This window comes from Molossus molossus, unplaced genomic scaffold, assembly GCF_014108415.1.
Source record: "Molossus molossus isolate mMolMol1 unplaced genomic scaffold, mMolMol1.p scaffold_m16_p_1, whole genome shotgun sequence".
NCBI lineage: Eukaryota > Metazoa > Chordata > Mammalia > Chiroptera > Molossidae > Molossus > Molossus molossus.
In genome coordinates, this window is record NW_023425344.1 from 214,118,019 (window position 1) to 214,135,627 (window position 17,609).

General features: G+C 43.7%; 1 protein-coding gene across 3 annotated transcripts in view; it reads left to right on the forward strand.

The window, feature by feature from the left end:
• The first annotated feature begins 8,465 nt into the window (after nt 1-8,465).
• The window catches only part of DAAM1 (dishevelled associated activator of morphogenesis 1), a 154,593-nt gene continuing 145,449 nt past the window's right edge, over nt 8,466-17,609 (forward strand). For 2 of the 3 annotated variants that reach the window (XM_036260282.1, XM_036260292.1), the window contains exon 1: nt 8,466-8,688. Coding sequence is in view for 1 of the 3 variants with exons in the window: in XM_036260269.1 (XP_036116162.1) it covers nt 8,921-9,040 (120 nt within the window). In the remaining 2 variants the exon portion in view is untranslated. Of the gene's footprint in view, nt 8,689-8,891; nt 9,041-17,609 lie in introns of those variants that run through there. The other variant, XM_036260269.1, reaches the window with a different exon arrangement.

Sequence of the window (17,609 nt, forward strand, 5' to 3'; positions counted from 1 at the left end):
CTCCTAAACTGGGCAAAGCTAGAATTGGTTGTGCTCTTTGTGTGTTTAATTACACACTGAGCATTTCTTACACAACGATAAATAGTTGTGCATGCATGCATACATCTTCAAGCTACTTCAGCACACACCTGCTCACACACTGCCTCACGCCATCCCCCTTCGAGGCTGGAAGCTCCGCAGTTCCTACAACAACCCCTCATGGGAAATGGAGAGCTTTTCAAGTATGAATCTGAAAAAAATATAAAGGATTGCAATGTTTAATTTTCAAACATTTGTTATTCTTGGGCTGCTTGTACCAGTGGGCAATGACCAAAACAAGGATTAATTTAAATCCAGTTTTGTCCAGATCAGGAAAATCTGTGGGTCAGAGGGAGGAGTTTGTGAAAATCACAGACACATTTTAAAGGATTAAGCAACTTGGTTGCAGCGTCCTTCTGTGGGATCTGCCCCACTCCTTCCCATTGGATGCTCTTCCCCATCTCTTCCTCTGTCTTGGTTTTTCTTTTTCTTTTTTAAATTTTTCTTTAATTTCTTTTTCTTTATTGATTTTAGAGAGAGAGGAAGTGAGAGGGAGAGAGAGATAGAAACATCAGTGAAAGAGAACATTGATTGGCCACCTCCTGCATGTCCTCCACTGGGGATTTGGCCCACAACCTGGGCATGTGCTCTGACCAGGAATCGAACTGGTGACCTCTTGGTGCATGGGTCGATGCTCAACCACTGAGCCACACCGGCCGGACTTGGTTTTTCATATTATTTGTTTTCTAAATGTCACACTATACTGCCAATTGGTGGTAATTTGTATTTGCCAGATTCCTTTCTAAAAAATTTAAATGATTCTAGAAAAGTAGGGACTATGAGTTATTCGCACATCCGTGTAAACGTGTGTAATGACACCTGAAACCAGCTGTGTTGGAGAAATGGATGGAGGAGCTACGACTGAGAGGAGGAGAGAGCAAGTGCTTTCTGGAGCTTGGGACACTTTAGGGATTCAGACGGGCCTGTGAAGGTGCCTGTGGAGAACACAGGTGCCACGGGGGGGGGGAGCCCGGTGAGAGGGACCAGATACTGAGAGAGTGGGGCATAAAGAGAGGTGAGGGGACAGATGAGGACACACTTCACCCATTTAGATCTTTCTAGGGCACCGTCTATTGGCTCAGGGGAAGGAAAAGTAATGGTCTTTCCTCTCTTCTGCTCTTCTTTCTTCCTGCCACCTCCCCCCACCATTTAGACGCAGGCTAATATGATTAATGCTATGACTGCTCTACTCTAGGGTGCAGTTGCATTTTTGCTCCACCCTGGGAACCTGATCACCATTTCTAACATTCATCTTTTTGTTTGTTTGGGGTTTTTGTTGTTGTTTTTAAAGAAAAAAACAAGTATTCTCTAATGCAAGCATGTGAAATGGGTGTAAAATGAGCTTTTGGAACAAAATCATTCTTAAGATGTAAACCACCCATAAATATAGTTTAAATAACAGCTTTCTGCTTCTAATAAAGTGGTTATTATTCTTGAGATAATTAACCTACGATCCCAGAATGAAGAACAGTCCTTTTTAATGAAAAAAAAAATTCATTTCATAAGCCACTCTCCACACCGTCTTTGTGAGATTATTCTTATCATTATTTTGCAGCCTCGGGGCAGCCTCCGTGCTGGCGCGGTTACTCCAGAACTCTTCTGCATCCCATCTGATGCCTGCAGACTTCCTCCTCTTCCCGGTTCAAAACCACTCCCCTCCTGCTAAACCTATCACCAAGTTCTTCTTTCCTGTTTGAGGGGACATGCTCAGCTCCCTGAAGCAAATAGGGAACAGGGCTCAGGGTCCGAAGCCACACTTCTGCCCAAATTTAGTAATATGACACACGTGCTCCATTTCTAGAACCCACCGGCAGAATGAGGTCACGAGAGGCAAGGACAGAGCATTGCAGAGCACTGGGAGCAGGGCTCTTCTCTCCTGGTACAGGTGCAGGGGAGGGACCATGCCAGTGGGTGTTCAACAACCGGATCTGTGGGGGAAGCCGAACCTGTAGCATTTACAGGCTTCCATGATGGGACAGCCCCCACCATTATTGATTTTGACTGCCAATGTGATGTCACTGACCATGGAGTTGGGAAGAGATGAACAGTGGCACACCATGAATCTCAAGATCATAGGTAATAGTAAAATGTAGAAATGATGAATAAGGGATGAGTTTTGAGTAATCACTTTTGTTTTTAATATAACTCACTTAACTGCAAGTTTATATAATGTGTAACAGGAACTATGTTGAGTAGCTGGCTCACAAAATTTCCAAAATCTAGCAATGGTTTTTGTGTGGCAGTGTCATGGGGCTGCTACATTTCGGTGACGTGGATCCGCCTTGCACGTTTGAAGTAGGGACATGCAGAGTGAAAAGGCTTCCTGAAAATGATGGCTGTTGAGATCTGCTACATTTATTTAAAATCATATATTTATCTTAGAGACATCTGGGTTTTCCTTGGAGGTTCCCATCCTAGCACTGACCTTATTCAATGCCACTCAGCTTGCAAATTCTAGTGGGCGTGTAGCCAGAGGTGGTATGGCTTCCAGCATGGCTAACACACAGGCAAAGTCAAGAGGGGATGACCTTGTTATTCAGAGTCACTGTCACACATGAGTGAAAAGTAACGGGCTTATATTTTACTTGATTTAACTATGTTTAGATTTAAATGAGTATAATTTCCTAAAACAATAACATCAATCCCAGAGAAGAGAACCTGTCACTTGCTGGAAAGCAAAGCCAGAATAAAGCATTCCAATATCTCCTTTTCCATTTGAATGGGGTGGCTAGTCTTCTGACAACCCAAAATATTATTCTAGGAGTTTGAGACATAGGGAGAGGGCAGAGACAACCCGAGAGAAAAGGTTACAATCACAGCTTGGTGAAGAGAAAATACTCTCACAAAGATAATAGGCCATGACATATTGCATTCAAGTGTGGCTTTCCATGAGAAATTCCCCATCACAAGGTTCTCATGTAATGCAGGACTAAAGTCGTCCCTAATTTCCAAATCCAGGGTCTGAATGCTAACACAACCTGCTGTGAAACAAGGCTCGCCCATAAATCCCACGCGCGGCAATATTTCAGCCTCAGAGGAGAATATATCTGCCAGGGTGATTCCCAGTGAGGAAAGTTACAGAAAAAGTCCACAGAATTCTTTCTCACCACAGAACACCCAGCCTATTTTTTACGAAGTTTTGCCACATGTGGATTGCCCATGTCAGTGTAAAAGAGCCCATACAGAAATTTGACGTTTAAAAAGAAAAAGAAAATTAAAATCGTGTGACACACTTAGTAGTGAGCTTTTGAAAGCTCACATGGGATGGTTTGTCTAACATGTACGGCCAGGGAATTTTCACTAATGGAAGGTGAGCGGAGTCTTCACTGGAGAATTTCTGATCAAGAGCGATGGGAAGGTATTCCTGGGGGCAAGACTTCAGTCTTCAAAACCAGAGGGAGCATCAGGGCTTCCACATAATTTGGGAAGCACTCCACATTTTCTGCTTCTATTATTCTTGAGAAGTTTTAGGTTGCTATCATTTATTTTTAGATACCACCTTTATTTCCTAATCAGCTGTTCTACTGCTTTAGAATGTATGTGACTAAACTGATCGGTTAGCTCAGAATGCTACAAAGTCCTCTCTGTCAAGAAGAACCAAATTTTACTGTTAAGACCCTGACAGATTTACCAGCTTTATCAGACACCTCTTGGGGGTGGCTGCCAAGTTCACAACTTTTTCCTCTCCGGAAAGACTTCACCCACACAGGGATAGGTCCTGACTGATCATATCTGAGCCACACAATCTTGTAATCTTTGCCACAGACTAGTGGTTCCAAAACTTTCATGCACCAGCATCAGCTGGAGGACTTGTTAAAACACAGACTTCGGGACCCAGCCCTAAAGTGTCTTTTCCAGTAGGTCTGTGGGTGGGGCTCAAGCATTTACATTTCTCACAAGTTCTCAGGTGATACTGATGTTACTGGTCTGGGGCCCACAGGTTAAGAACTACTGCTCTAGATAATTAAGGCAGAGAGAGTTATTTTAAGATAGGGCAATCAGCTTCTCTCAGGAATCTGAAATTTGGAACAAAGACACAGATACTGAGGGCTATTAGAGCAATGCTCTGGAAAGTGGTTCCAGACACAGCCACTGTTTAGGTTTGCAGAGTTGGTCTCATTCTTAGGTGGAGCCTAAGGGTTGTTCAAGTCTTTGAATAAATCCTATTACATATTTTCTTTCCCATAAACTGGCCATAGAAAGTTTCTGTAGTCTGCCCCTAAAAGAACTTAAACAAAGACATAAGTATATCAGTGAAGTGTTCTACCATGAAAACAAAAACCATTCTGCGTATTTAAAACAGATATAACATACTATAGGGAACTGGTCTCCTGGATGATAGGAGGTCTACGACAAACAGGCAAGGAGGGATTAGCAACAGCAGGAAGCTACCACCACCCTTAGGCTGGAGGGACGGAGGGACCAAGGGAGAAGGTGGCCTTAGCAGAAGCTGGAGTGATCTGAAGAAGCTGGAACCACAACAGACTGGTCCCAAGAGGAAATGCTGTTGATGCTGCCAGAAACATCAGCCAGTGCAACCCCGCAGAGGTGGAGAAATATCCTGGCTTCTCCCTCTCCTGCCTCCAGTCCCAGCAGTCCTCTCTCTGCTGAGAAGCTTGGGGAAGGTGGCTTGTGACACTGAGGACAAGTTGGGACACTGTGGAAGGACAAAATATGGATCTGAAAACTAGCACTGTTCAATTCTGATTTCTCATTTTTTCTTCAAAGTACATTTTGCCTATTTACAAATTAGTGAGATAATATGTACACACTATAGAATTTCTCATAGTTTTTTGTTAAAAATGGGATTTAAAAAAATTCAAGTAGATTTTTATTAAATTGTTCCATAATTAGGGCGGACATTTCTGAGATAATCTCTAGTGGAAAATTGCAAATGATAATAAGAACTAGCATTTGTATAGTTCTTTTCTATTTGAAAAGTGTTTGTATATGTCTCATCTAATTTAATCCTCAAAAACCTTGTGCAGTAGGTTTTATTATTAGCCCTATTCTTTAAATAAAGAAACCAAGACTCAGAGAGAATAAGCCACACAGAATAAGCAAAGTCACATTGCTCAAAAGTGGTAAAATGGCATGATCCCAAACCTGGGCTCAGCACACAACTTCAGTTGTTGCAAAACATCAAGCTATTTTGTGAAAACACATGCAAAGCTTCAAATGTAAAATTCTTTCTCTGTTGATATCTGAGTTTCTCCCTTATCTAAAACCCAACATCTAGAGTAAACCTTATAACCAGAACGAAGAGATTGCTTAGAAAGATCAGCAAAGTACCCTCTGGCGCCTTTCCCCCTCCTCTACCTCTAGAAGGTCAATTAAATCTGTTTTCAGCGGTTCCACAGCTTCCTAATTAATAGGCAAGGACTATGGAATAAGACAAGGTCTTTCAGAAGATCGTTCTAGAATAGCAGCAGTCATTAAAAAAAGAAGAAGAAGAAAGAGTGAAAAAAAAAAAACAAAACCATTGGCTGAGAATATAAATGAATAGCCCAGCCAGTATGGCTCAGTGGTTGAACGTCGACCCATGCACCCAAAGGTCACCAGTTCGATTCCCACTCAGGACACATGCCTAGGTTGTGGGCCAGATCCCCAGTGGGGGGCATGCAGGAGGTGGCTAGTCGATGTTCTCTCTCATCGATGTTTCTATCTCTCTCTCTGCCTTCCTCTCTCTCTGAAATCTCTCTCATCGATGTTTCTATCTCTCTCTCTGCCTTCCTCTCTCTCTGAAATCAGTAAAGAAAAAATATTTTTCAAAAAAGAGTATAAATGAATAGACAGAGTGAGTATATATCATATATTATATATATTTGTTAATCCTCATCTGAGGATATTTTTCCATTGATTTTTAGATAGAGTGGAAGGGAGGAAGGGAGAAAGAGAGACACATGGATTGGTTACCTCTCGCGTGACCCTGACCAGGGATTGAACCTGCAACCCTTCGGTCTGTGAGGCTGACACTCTAACTGCTGAGCCAAACCAGCCAGAGCCAGAGTGGGTATTTTTGATGGCTATGAGACTACTTAGTCACCTAGAAAGAATTAAATATAAATACACACACACACACACACACACACACATGCAATAAGGGTGTGTGTGTGTGTGGGGGGGATCCTTTCTAGGAGTTAAGCTTCTGGTCCCAGTTCCACAGACTGCATTTCTAATGCTGAAGAGCCATCTTTGTTTCCCCTGGTTACCAGTGAAACAGTGTGCAGGGATCAGTTCAAATCCATTACACTTACAGCAAAATGCTTCCAAACACAATGCCTTGCTTTCGATATTTATCTATATATCTAGTTCATAGGAAGTACAGCTTACACATGCACATCCCCACATTCCTGTGCTTATACTCTATTGTGCACGATGTCCTTTATATATGGAAATGAACTATGTAACGTGGTACATCCCTATAATATTAATTGCTATAAAGAAAAGGTATTTTCTTCCAGGCAGACTCCATTCTCTTCTTCACTGCTGAAAACCCAGGAGAACTTGCTGTAAGTTGGTTTGTCCTATAAAGTTACCCCTCCGTGTGCCTCAATAATATACTTTTATCTTTAAGGATAAGCCCCTGCCTTATGGAGAATATCCACATCCAATCTAACTAAATAAAATTCAGGCTCACTGATTATATTTCCATCTAAAAGCTTTACAGAGTTATAAAACTGGGAGAGCTTTTAGAATCATCCCAGGTCAGATTTCTCTCTGAATATTTTTCCACACTGTACTGCAATACATTAAGCCTGCTAAGACTCCCCATTAACTAGAATATCACTGATTGTACTCTTGATCTGATGGCCAATGGAACATTTGTATTGTCTGTGTTCCATTTAAGACAATATTTGGAATGGATGGAATAGCTCAGAACAGGACAGCAACATTCAAATTTATCTTCCTTTAGTGGAGAAAAATGTGTCTAGTACATAAGCAATAGGCTTGTTAAAAGAAAACCAGAATTCAGCACTAAAACACCTCTCTCAGCAGAATAAAGGGTTTTCCTCTCCCCTGAGATCCTCAACTAGTTTCATGAATATTTTTCTCTCGAACCCAAGTTATTGTTGCACAATGAAATAAGAAGATAAGTGATAGGACTTCCACCAACAATTAGGTGGAGAATTGTTTAAAATCTTAACTGTGAACTTTCTTTTCACAAGATGTACAGTATTCTAGAGGTTTTGCTAGTGGAAATGGGTGTGAGCTGATCCTTACATTTGACTTCAGCATAAAATGCGGTTGTAATGTACTCTACTTTTACAACGGGAATAACTACCTGCAATGAGGGTGTTTTGTTGTTGTTTTCATTTTAAAAGACAGCTTGAAATTGGCTCTCAATGTTAATTTTTCATGTTTGGCATTCGTTGAACAATTAAAAGTGCCACGAAAATATTTTACATATTTACAAATCTTCCTGAAGGCTCAGAATTCTAATACACACTTTTGGCTCACCTTTTAAATAAACAGGTATGTTAAGACGAGGGCAATCTTTGAACAGCACGTTGTTTTATTTAGGCCACTTAGAAATATTTGAAGTTGAAAGTATGGAAAATGAGGGTACAGTGTTATGGATTTAAAAGTACGTGTGTACGTATATATGCCATTTATTAAAACTTTAGAAAAAGATGTCTTCCTGGGAGTTGAAAGCCATCAGAGCGGGAAGTCTGCTGCAGGGAAGAACAAAAGCATGGCTGCGCGATAGTATTATCTCTGCAGCAGCAGCAGCAGCAGCGGCAGCAGCAGCAGCAGGCTCCCCGAGGGAGGGTTGCGGCGACTGTCTTGTCTATTACACTGCATTTTTATTAGTGACAGCCTCCGTTATTCTGTCAGCTCAGCCAACTAAGCTGTTCCCCGCGAACTCCGTTAAATGAGAGAAGGAAAGAGAAGACGGAAAGGTGAATTGTACCAAATGGGGCACACGGGGATTTATTTCTCTCCTTCGGGGTGGGCTTCGCTTCATCTTCGGGGACGTGGGGGAATTCCAGGACTGCATTTAACCCAGAAACCCATGCGTCTTATTAATTAGTTGCTACGCGCAGGAAAGGCAGTAAAAGACTTAATCTTCTGTTTCCAGCTGGGGCCAACAGAGCAGGGTTGGTCAGAGCTGCCTGGCCAGTGAACACTAGCCCCGGAGCATTTGGGGCCCTCAGAGCCCCCACTGGTCGAGTGGAGGTCAAGTCAAAGAGCACGACCGCAGAGTGCCCCTCCTTTCGCCCGCGCTCTCCGCAATTTAGCTCCTGCACGACCACCGCTAACACTGCAAGGCTGGAGGGCGGGGAGGGGGCAGGTCCCTGTGGGGGCGGGACTAGGGGCGGAGACAAAGTGGCCGAGGATCGCGTCGGGAAGTGTAGTTCTGCTAACCCCAGAGGCGTAGCTATCCAGGCTCTTCTTGGGAAATTGGAACTACAACTTCCAGGAGTCTGCGGGCCCCACAGGGAAGTCCATGCGCAGTGGGCGCCACATTGTATCCTATCAGCGGAGGAGAGGGTGATGTCACCTGCGAGTTGGTAACCTACGAGCGGCTGTGAAGGAAACTGTTTAACCGGATCCCATTGTACCCGGAGCGCAGAGCCGCCTTTCCAGCATGCAGGGACTGCTCAGGTAAGGGGGACGTGCCGCCTCGCCCGCCGCATTCATTCATTAAGTGGCACCGCGCGGTGGCGTGGGGGGTGGGCGCCCTTTTTCGGGTCGGGCTCTGGTTTCGCGGCGCGCCCTCCGGCTGCCTCCTCGGAGCTCCCCAGCCAGTAGGTAAATATTAAACCCGTCCTTCAGGTTGGGTCTGGGTGGGAACAGGACCTAGATAGCTCCCGGCTGCCAAGCTGGATTTGGGAAAATGGCTGCAAGCGCGGCGCAAAGCGAGGCGAGCCCAGAGGAAGGCGCCCCAGAGGATGAGGGTCCCTCCCTCCTTTCTTTCAGAGGCACTCGGATGCCAAGAGAGCCGGCAGGGTACCAGGTACAGCCGCCTTACTGCAGTCCCCCGGGGGCTGGGCTTCTGGGGGTCGTGGCCGCGGCTGCCGGCACTGCTGCTGTAGGGAGCTGTTGGCCGGGGATGCTCCGAGAGGGGGAATCCTGAGACTTGGTGGATTCCGAGGTGGCGACAGGGAAGGAGGGACTCCGAGTGAAACCCCCACCACCCCTGGCACCCTCACTTACTCGAAAGGGATGGAGTAACTGTAATTCAGGCAAAGTTTACGCTAAAGGTTTCAAAAGAGAGAGAGGAGGGGAAACCCGCGCTGCGGAAGGAGCGAGGGGTGTTGGCGGACAGCGGCGAGGGGAGGCTGCGCCGCCTGCGGACCGGGTTCCAGGCGCCGCAGAGCGCTCCCGCCCCTTTTCCTTCCGAGGAGGGCGCATCTTGGTCCTCCTTGCACTTATTCGACAAAGAGCACCTGAGCTGGGGTGAGGCGTCTGCCCTGAGCCCTGGGGTGGGAGGTGGGAAAGCCGTGGGGGATGTCAAATATTCTAATGATAAGGCGCGCTGGAGGGCAGGAGGGCTCGGTAATCGCGTTTTCCCAACTGGTGCAGAAAATTCAACTACTTGTGATCCGTTTGCCTTCCGATTGGATATGTACACGAGGCCTGCTAACTCTATAAAGTTCTCTGGATTTCCTTTGCCATTCCTAGCACCCTTGTTCTTTTGCTTACTCGTTGATCAAACCCTGCTAAGGACTCTATTCTCAAGTTGCTCACAGCCTGGGGTTGGGTGTTCTGGGCCCAGGAATAGATATATTCAAGTTCCATTATCCTCAGCCCCGTCTCCCTTTGCCCCCCTGACCATCTCCACCCGCAGGTGAGCATCGAGAGCAAATGCCACCCGTGACCGTTTTGCTATCATTAAGCTGGTAGTTTCTTGAGGCTCGAGAAGTACCTAGTGAATTGAAGCGGAGTTTGTCTGCAAGATGAATCCCGTTGCCATGGCGACTCCTGCCGTCGGAATCTTAACTGCTCTCAGTGCTGTTTCAATTCGATGTGGCTCTGCGGACAGCTGGGAGGGAGTGGCCAGTGAGTGTGGTCAAATGCTCGCCCTGGGCCCAGCTGCTCTCTCCTCACCGGTTTCACAGTCCTGGGGCTCTCTCCATTTTCGTGTAAATAGCTTGGACACAGTCCTTAGCCACTTTCTCTCTTGGAGTGCCCGTTCCCGCCTCTCCACTTCCCTCATCAGAAATAATTATTTGGAGCCTTTGTTCCTGAGGCAAACTCTGGAAATTACAATACAAATATCTCTTTCCCCTTTTAGGCTAGCCAGTTCATTTTCCTAGTACTGTGAATTACAGTATTGGAAGTAGCTTTCCCAAAGAGGGAGCTCTCTATTCTACTTTAAGAGAGCTCCCTCACCAGTATAGGTCCTCAATTTGACCTAAGTGCAACTTACTGCAAGTTTTTAGGGACAAGTAATAACTGAAATTGAATTCTGGAAGTCAATACCATCCCTTGAGTTTCTGAAAAAATCTAAAAGCTTGCCTAGAGGAAGGATGCAGGCACTTGAGAGTGAAGCACGCTTGGCTGTCATCTAGGAAATCTGCCCTGGGCCCTATGCTGGCTCTCTCCTTACTGACTACCCCACTCTGGGGTTAACCCTTTACCTCTGGGACCCCAGTCATGAGTGATGGGGAGATGAGTACAGAGGGTTTCCTAAAGTTGATTATAGGTATAAAATCTTGTGACTCTAAGAAGGTCTTGGTCATTATCTTTTATTTCCCTTAAAGGAATCTGAAGATGATTGGTTAAATTCAACTTCTAACACTGGCATTGGGTTAATATCTCTTAGCCTCACTTAGCCTTCAAAGTGGGCAAGGCAGCCATGTTACTGTTTATATTATCGCCAATACTGCTACTATTATCCCAGAATCTGGACTTGTTCTTTTATGTTAGAATTGTTTAGGTTTTGCCTTTTTTGAATGCAGTTATTTGCGACATAATTGCATTAAAGGTAATTGATTACACAAACATTTTGTTTCTCCTCTGCTTTCATTTCATACCAAGGTGTATTATCCCAGATACTGTTGTTAAGGGGGGGAAAGTGTGTATCTGTGAGCATCTATCTATACATGTGCATCTGTGTGTAGGTAAATGTTTCGCAATGCTATATGCCAGGTGGTTGACATTCATCAACTCATTTTAAGGATGTGGTTTCTTCCTCATGAGGAAACGGGATCAGAAGTTGTCACCCCTTATTTTTGCCCTAGATTATCATTGACTTAAACAAAAATTTCCTTTAATTATCTGTTTACTTTCTCTTTCCCTATCACTCTGACACCAATTCCAATGTATGGGGGTTTCCCCCACTCTTCTAAGGTCTTTGAAAGCAGGGTCTTTATCTTGTCTATGTCTCTTCAGCATTCAAATCTGCTTGCCCATGTAGGTATTTGATAAACATTTGCAGAATCAGCCCTGGCCGATGTTGCTCAGTGGTTAGAGCATCTGCCCATGCACTGAATGGTTCAATTTCCAGTAAAGAGCACATACCTGAGTTGCAGGTTTGATTTCCAGCCCCAGTTGGGGCACATGTGGGAGACAACCAATCTATATGTCTGTCTCACATTGATGTTTCTCTCTCTCTTTCTTCCCCTTCTCTCCTTCCCCTCTAGTCTTTCTAAAAATCAGTGGAAAAAATATCCTCAGGTGAGAATTAACAACAAAAATTTGCAGAATCAGTAGTAAGTAGTAGAGCCATGATTGGAGATCCAAGATCTGTATCCTTTCCACTGATTATAATATTCCTCAGAGCTTTCTGTCAAGCAGTTTCATCTCAGCATAAACCACATCTCCTGTGTAGCATGTGACTTGAAGTATAAAAGGCCTTTCATGTATTTGAAAGACATATTTTGTGATTATTTGCTTTTGGAATACTATACTTTTTTTTTTTTTTAATTTATTGTTAGAGAGAGAGGGAGAGAAACACTGATTTTGTTGTTCCACTTGTTTATGTATTCATTGGTTGATTCTTGTATGTGCCCTGACTGGGGATCCAACCTGCATCCTTAGCATATCGTGATGATACTCTAACCAACTGAGCTACCAGCCCGGGTCCCCTGTCATTCTTTTTTTTTTTTTTAATCCTCACCCAAGGATATTTTTCTGTTTATCTTCAGATAGAATGGAAGGGAGAGAGCGAGGCAGAGAGAGAAACTTCGATGTGAGAGAGACACACTGACTGGTTGCCTCCTGCAGGACCCTGACCAGGACCTGGGACTAACCGCAACCAAAGTGCGTGCCCTTGACTGGAACTGATCTTATTACTCATTAGTCCGTGGGCCGATGCTCTAACCGCTGAACCAAACCGACCAGGGCCCCTATAATTATTTTATTTATTTATTTATTTATTTATTGCATTTATCTTCAGATAGAGTGGGAAAGAGGGAGGAGGAGAGAGAGAGAAAAACATCAATGTGAGAGAGACACACTGAGTGGCTGCCACCCACATGACCCCAACTGGGGCCGGGGACAAACTGCAACTGAGGTATGTGCCCTTAGTGGGAACCAAACCCGGGAATCTCGGGTCCGCGGGCTGACGCTCTAACCACTGAGCCAAACCGGCCAGGGCCTCTGTAATTTTTAATACAATTCTTATTACCCCGGACCAGACATTTCTAGATTTCTCTCCATTGTATTATCCTTGGCCCAGATAACTTTCCCAGGAGGTGTATGACAGGAGAACAGGGAGGGAGCCCAAGACAAAGATAACCAGAGTCCTTTGCCAGGCCACCAGTGGCTCCTGGGGCACCATTTGGGTAGAATAGCTAGACAATAGCACTCTCATCTGGGATGGAATTGTTCCATAAACAGGATCAGTTGTTCCGGGCTGGCTGCCTGATAGAGGAACAGGGTGGGAGCCATTTGTCCAATATTTGTAACACTCTGTTACCATCTAGTAAGTCGGGTTCTGTGGGCTTTCAGAAGTATAAATTAGTGAGGAGGTGTGATAGTGAAGAGGGTGTGGTGGGTCGTGTCCTTGGGTGGTGCCTATAGGAGCTCAGTGAGTAGGTGCCAAGGAATTTGAATCCTGGCTCTCTCGCTTTGTGGACAGCTCTGGGTGTTAAGAATGTGTGTTGTGTCTATGTGTGGTTTTGCTTGAGCTACTTTGTTTAGAAGGCTGCTTTTGTTGGTAGTATGTTCATCAGAACAAATAAGGTGTTTACCAACAAAGTATAGTTAAGATTGAGAGTTTCATTTTGTAAATATTTGCAGTGTGGTATAAAAGAGTGGCTTTGGCTTAAGAATCTTGAGTTCTTCTGTGAAATCCCTTAAAAAGTTACAGCTCTTGGATCAGGGGAAACAAGCTTTTCCAACAAAGCTTGGTACCACTGAGAACCTTAGGTGTTTGGTTCAGGAAATAATCACAGAGCTTGTAACTTCTGTGGGGTCCTCCCTGGCTTTATGTCATGTTCCTGGTATTTCCAAGTATTAAAGTCTACCTCTTATATTGCAGGAAACAAAGCAGTTTTGTCAAGTTACGTTAGCCACCTTATTTAATCTCTAGAGGGGGCACCAGTCAAAATGAAAATTCTTCTATTTTGTTTGTGGGTTTTCTTTGAATAAGGAGTGTGGACTGTTGTTGCTTATTTTGGCATTACAATTTCTAACTTGGTAATGGAGGGAAACTTCTAAATGAATGTTTATTTTAAACACTCGTAGCATCAGTTCTTAGTGGTTTTCCCAAGAACTCAGTTTAGAGGCAACTGATAGCATAGGTAACATTTAAGAAATAGGTAAGGAGGGCAGTTTCTGTGTGTTGGCGTGGGGGGGGGGGGTGGCGGGAGTCTGGGGCTGAGGATACTTCTCTTTATTAATTTATTTAAATGTATTGGGGTGACCCTGGTCAATAGGGTCATCTAGGTTTCAAGTGTATGTTTCTATGATACATTATCTGTGATTGCATTGTGTGCCCACCACCTGAAGTCAAATCATCTTCTGTCACCATATATTCGTCCCCTTTTACCCTTCTCTTGAAGTTACAATCACTTAGCAAGTCTAGTGTCTTTTTATGTAGATTGTGCTTAGAGGGGCTGAGAGCTGCTGATGGAGATTGGAATTGAAGACGGGTCTCCGTTCCCCACTCCCAGCCCCCAGCTTCCCCCAAGCCACCACTAGTGCCCCCACGGAAAGAGAGACAGATGAAGATGAGATGCAAGCTGATTTTGGTGATCTACATTCCACTCTAGCAGACTATTTCTATACCCCCCCCCCAAAAAAGTGTTTACCTTTTTATTTTCTGGCATCCTTTCCACTGTTCCAGGACCAAAGAACTGAGCATTTCAAAGTGAGTTTGCATAGTACACATGTCTAAAAATGAGTTAAATTGGAAATCCTAGGGGCACAGCAACAAACATACAGATCCCCCTTCCCCCATTAAACTGAGGTTACCAAATATACCCTCAGCAGCTCTGGTGAGCTTATTTTCCTTGCTGACCATTAAACCTGCCTGGTTTTTCCTCTGTGAACTTCTGCAGTAATGGCTCCCTCGACTGGAAAGTGTACTCTACTGAGTGTCTAAATTCTCCTTGTACTTTCAGATCCAGTGTGTCTCAGCTTCCAGGAAGCCTTCCCTGCCTGTCCTTCAGCTTTCACCACCCGCCTCTGTTCCTTCCTCTGTAGCGTCCTTAGCCTGGCCACACAACCTAATGCTTACAGCTAATGTGATACTAATAGTCCAGGTATGGGAGGTGCTTACCTTGTACCAAGCCCTTCCCAATACTTGGCAGGAGCTTAACCATTGCCTCCTCACAACAACTGTATGAAGTAGGTACTATGATCACCATTTTATAGGTGAGGAAACTGAGGCCCGAAGAAATTAAGGAATTTGCCTAGCTCAGGTCACACAGCTGGTAAGTAGCAGACCAGGTTGGGGACCTAGCCAGCATAGTTCTTTATACCCTGTGCTCTTATCTTGCCTTTAGTTTTTCTATACGTATATGGTATGTTCTTTTCTCTCAAGTTGGGGGAATCCCAACTTCCTTTGCATCTCTTAATTCTGAAATAGTGCTAGGTCAATAAATGGTGGGTTAATTGAGAGTAAAAATGCTTTTACACTTAACAGTATCTTTTTTTTTTTAAATATGTTTTTTGATTGTTTAGAGAGAGAGGAAAGGAGAGAGAGATAGAAATATCGATGTGAGGGAACTACATCCATCTGTTGCCTCCTGCACGCCCCCTACTGGGGATCAAGCCCACGACCTGGGCATGGGCCCTGACTAAGAATCCAATTGGGACCTGCGTTCCGTCCACTGAGCCCCACTGGCCAGTCTTAACAGTATCTTCTAGTCTGATCTTCTGGAGCAAAAAATGTTGAGTGAATAAGCATTTGCTTATTTGAGTGATAAAACTTTTGAATTCCTTTCTGTTTGCTACATGAATGATAGGCAAATTATTGGAAAAAGGAAATGCCCTTATATTCCAAATCTATTTGGAGCCTGTCCAGCCTTAGACCCTCTTTATTAACTGAGATAACTTTTCAGTAAGTTGAATCCCTTATCTGAAGAAAGCCCTTCTTATCCAAAACAGGGCCACAGAGCCTGCCTTGAGAGTTAAGGCTTCCATAACTTCTTAGCTTTGCTTCCCTGTTGTCTTTTAACATAAATTGTAAAAGCTTTTTGGAAAAGAAAATAATGAATACTTGAGCAGTAGTCAAATACATAATCTAATATTGGGTATTCTTAGATATTAAACTAAGCTTTTTTCCCCCTATCTCAGAAAGATTTTTATTTATTTTTACAGTGGAGCAAATTTGGTGCCAAATATACAACTGCAAGTCTTTTAAACCATAGTCACCATTGTGAATTAAATGTGGAAAACTAGGGAAGCAAGTTCAATTTCCAATGCAGTTGGTGCGATTTCCTGACTTACAATAGATCTTTTCCTTTTGGCTTAAAACTAAATATTGTACCACTTTGACAATAATTAATGAAGACAATTCACTAAAACACAAACTTTGCCACTCAGGGAAATAATAGGAATATTATGCCCTAATTGTATATTGCCAAGGAAGGAAAATAAAAACAAAAGACTTGTTAGTCATCAGGCTACTCAGACATGATATTCATGCACCAGACATTGATTTCAGAAACTTTTTATTTTTTCATTCATCTTGTTACACTTCCTCAGTATGTCATTCACCTTTAATAACAACCTGAGCTCATTCTGTTCTGTATATTGCACCAGGATTGGAGTTGAAGGTTACTTGTGTTTCTGCCAGGTACACAGTTAGACTCACCTATTAAGTGGGCCTTTGTCCTTTTCATTTCTTAAAAAAAAAAAAAAAGATCTGTGAGATTGGCAAATGTTGCACATCTGATGGACTTTCTGAATTTAGACTTCCAAAAGTAGATAGCCCAGATCCGAGCATTGGGCATTGTCTGGGCAATACAGATGTCCATCTTTTGTTTTTGAGATGGGTTCTTACATTCTGGCTTGTTGGCTAAGCTCAGTTTGTTAGTGACGTACAAAGCAGGTCAAGGGCATGGGTTAGTTTAACTTGTTTTGGAGCCACAAACTGCACCTGTAATCCTAGTCAATTTGTTTTTTGTTTTTTTTAACTCATCATGCTCTTGGCTACAACGGAGAGTAGACACTAAACTGTGGATATATCAGTGCATAGCCATCACCAGACGGGGCAAGAGATGGTGCTATATTATAAAATGAACTGATGGGTGGGAGTCTTAATTTTTTCAGACCCTGTGAATTAGAGGCAAGGCTGTGCCAAGGAACTAAATGCCCCTGACTGGTATCCACCTGTGAATAGTGGGTCAGGACTAGGGAACAGTTCCTAAAACTTTGTCAAAGCCCCAAAAGCAGTGGTGTTTTCCCATTCTTGGGGGTGTGACTAACGTCATTAGTGTGTGTTTTGGTGCCACTTCTGGGCTTCACTGTTCTTTTGTGAAGCTTCTGCAGATACCCTAGAAGAAGAGGGAGGGATGGTGGTCACCATCATTCACCGGGTGAGTCAGATTGTTCATACGTGTCTAGGAGTAAATTTGTATTTGTTCCATTGAGATTTGGGAAAACCAAGCAGTGACATGACTAAACACAAGTTAATTCAGAACCTGCAGTTCTGTGACAAGGTTAGACTGGAGCCCTCCGAAATCCTGACAACTTATTACAAAACCTATTGTAAAAAGTTAAAGAAAATGAAATGAATAAATTTAACCATGTGAAGGACGGTTTTGCACTGTCTACTTTATTCTTGATAGTTGGTGAAATTGTGGATACAGAAAATGGCCTATGGTTCTACCCAAGGTACATTATTTAGGATTTTGGGTAAATGCATTTATAGTTACCCCATATTAGCAATTGTTGTTTGGTTTAGGATGATGGTGGCAAAGGAAACAGCAATGACTTTTGTTTGTTTTCTATTTTGTTTGTGTGTGGTGATCGTGATTGCATTAGAGGTAGTGCCCGCCCCATGCCACCCTTCCCCCACCTCCCCTTGCTCTGCGCTCAGTGGTAATTCCCACTAGAAGTCAGGGTGTGGAATGAATTGTGCTGGAGTCAAAGATGATGGCCGAGATTGCATTGTGTTTTCAGAAGGT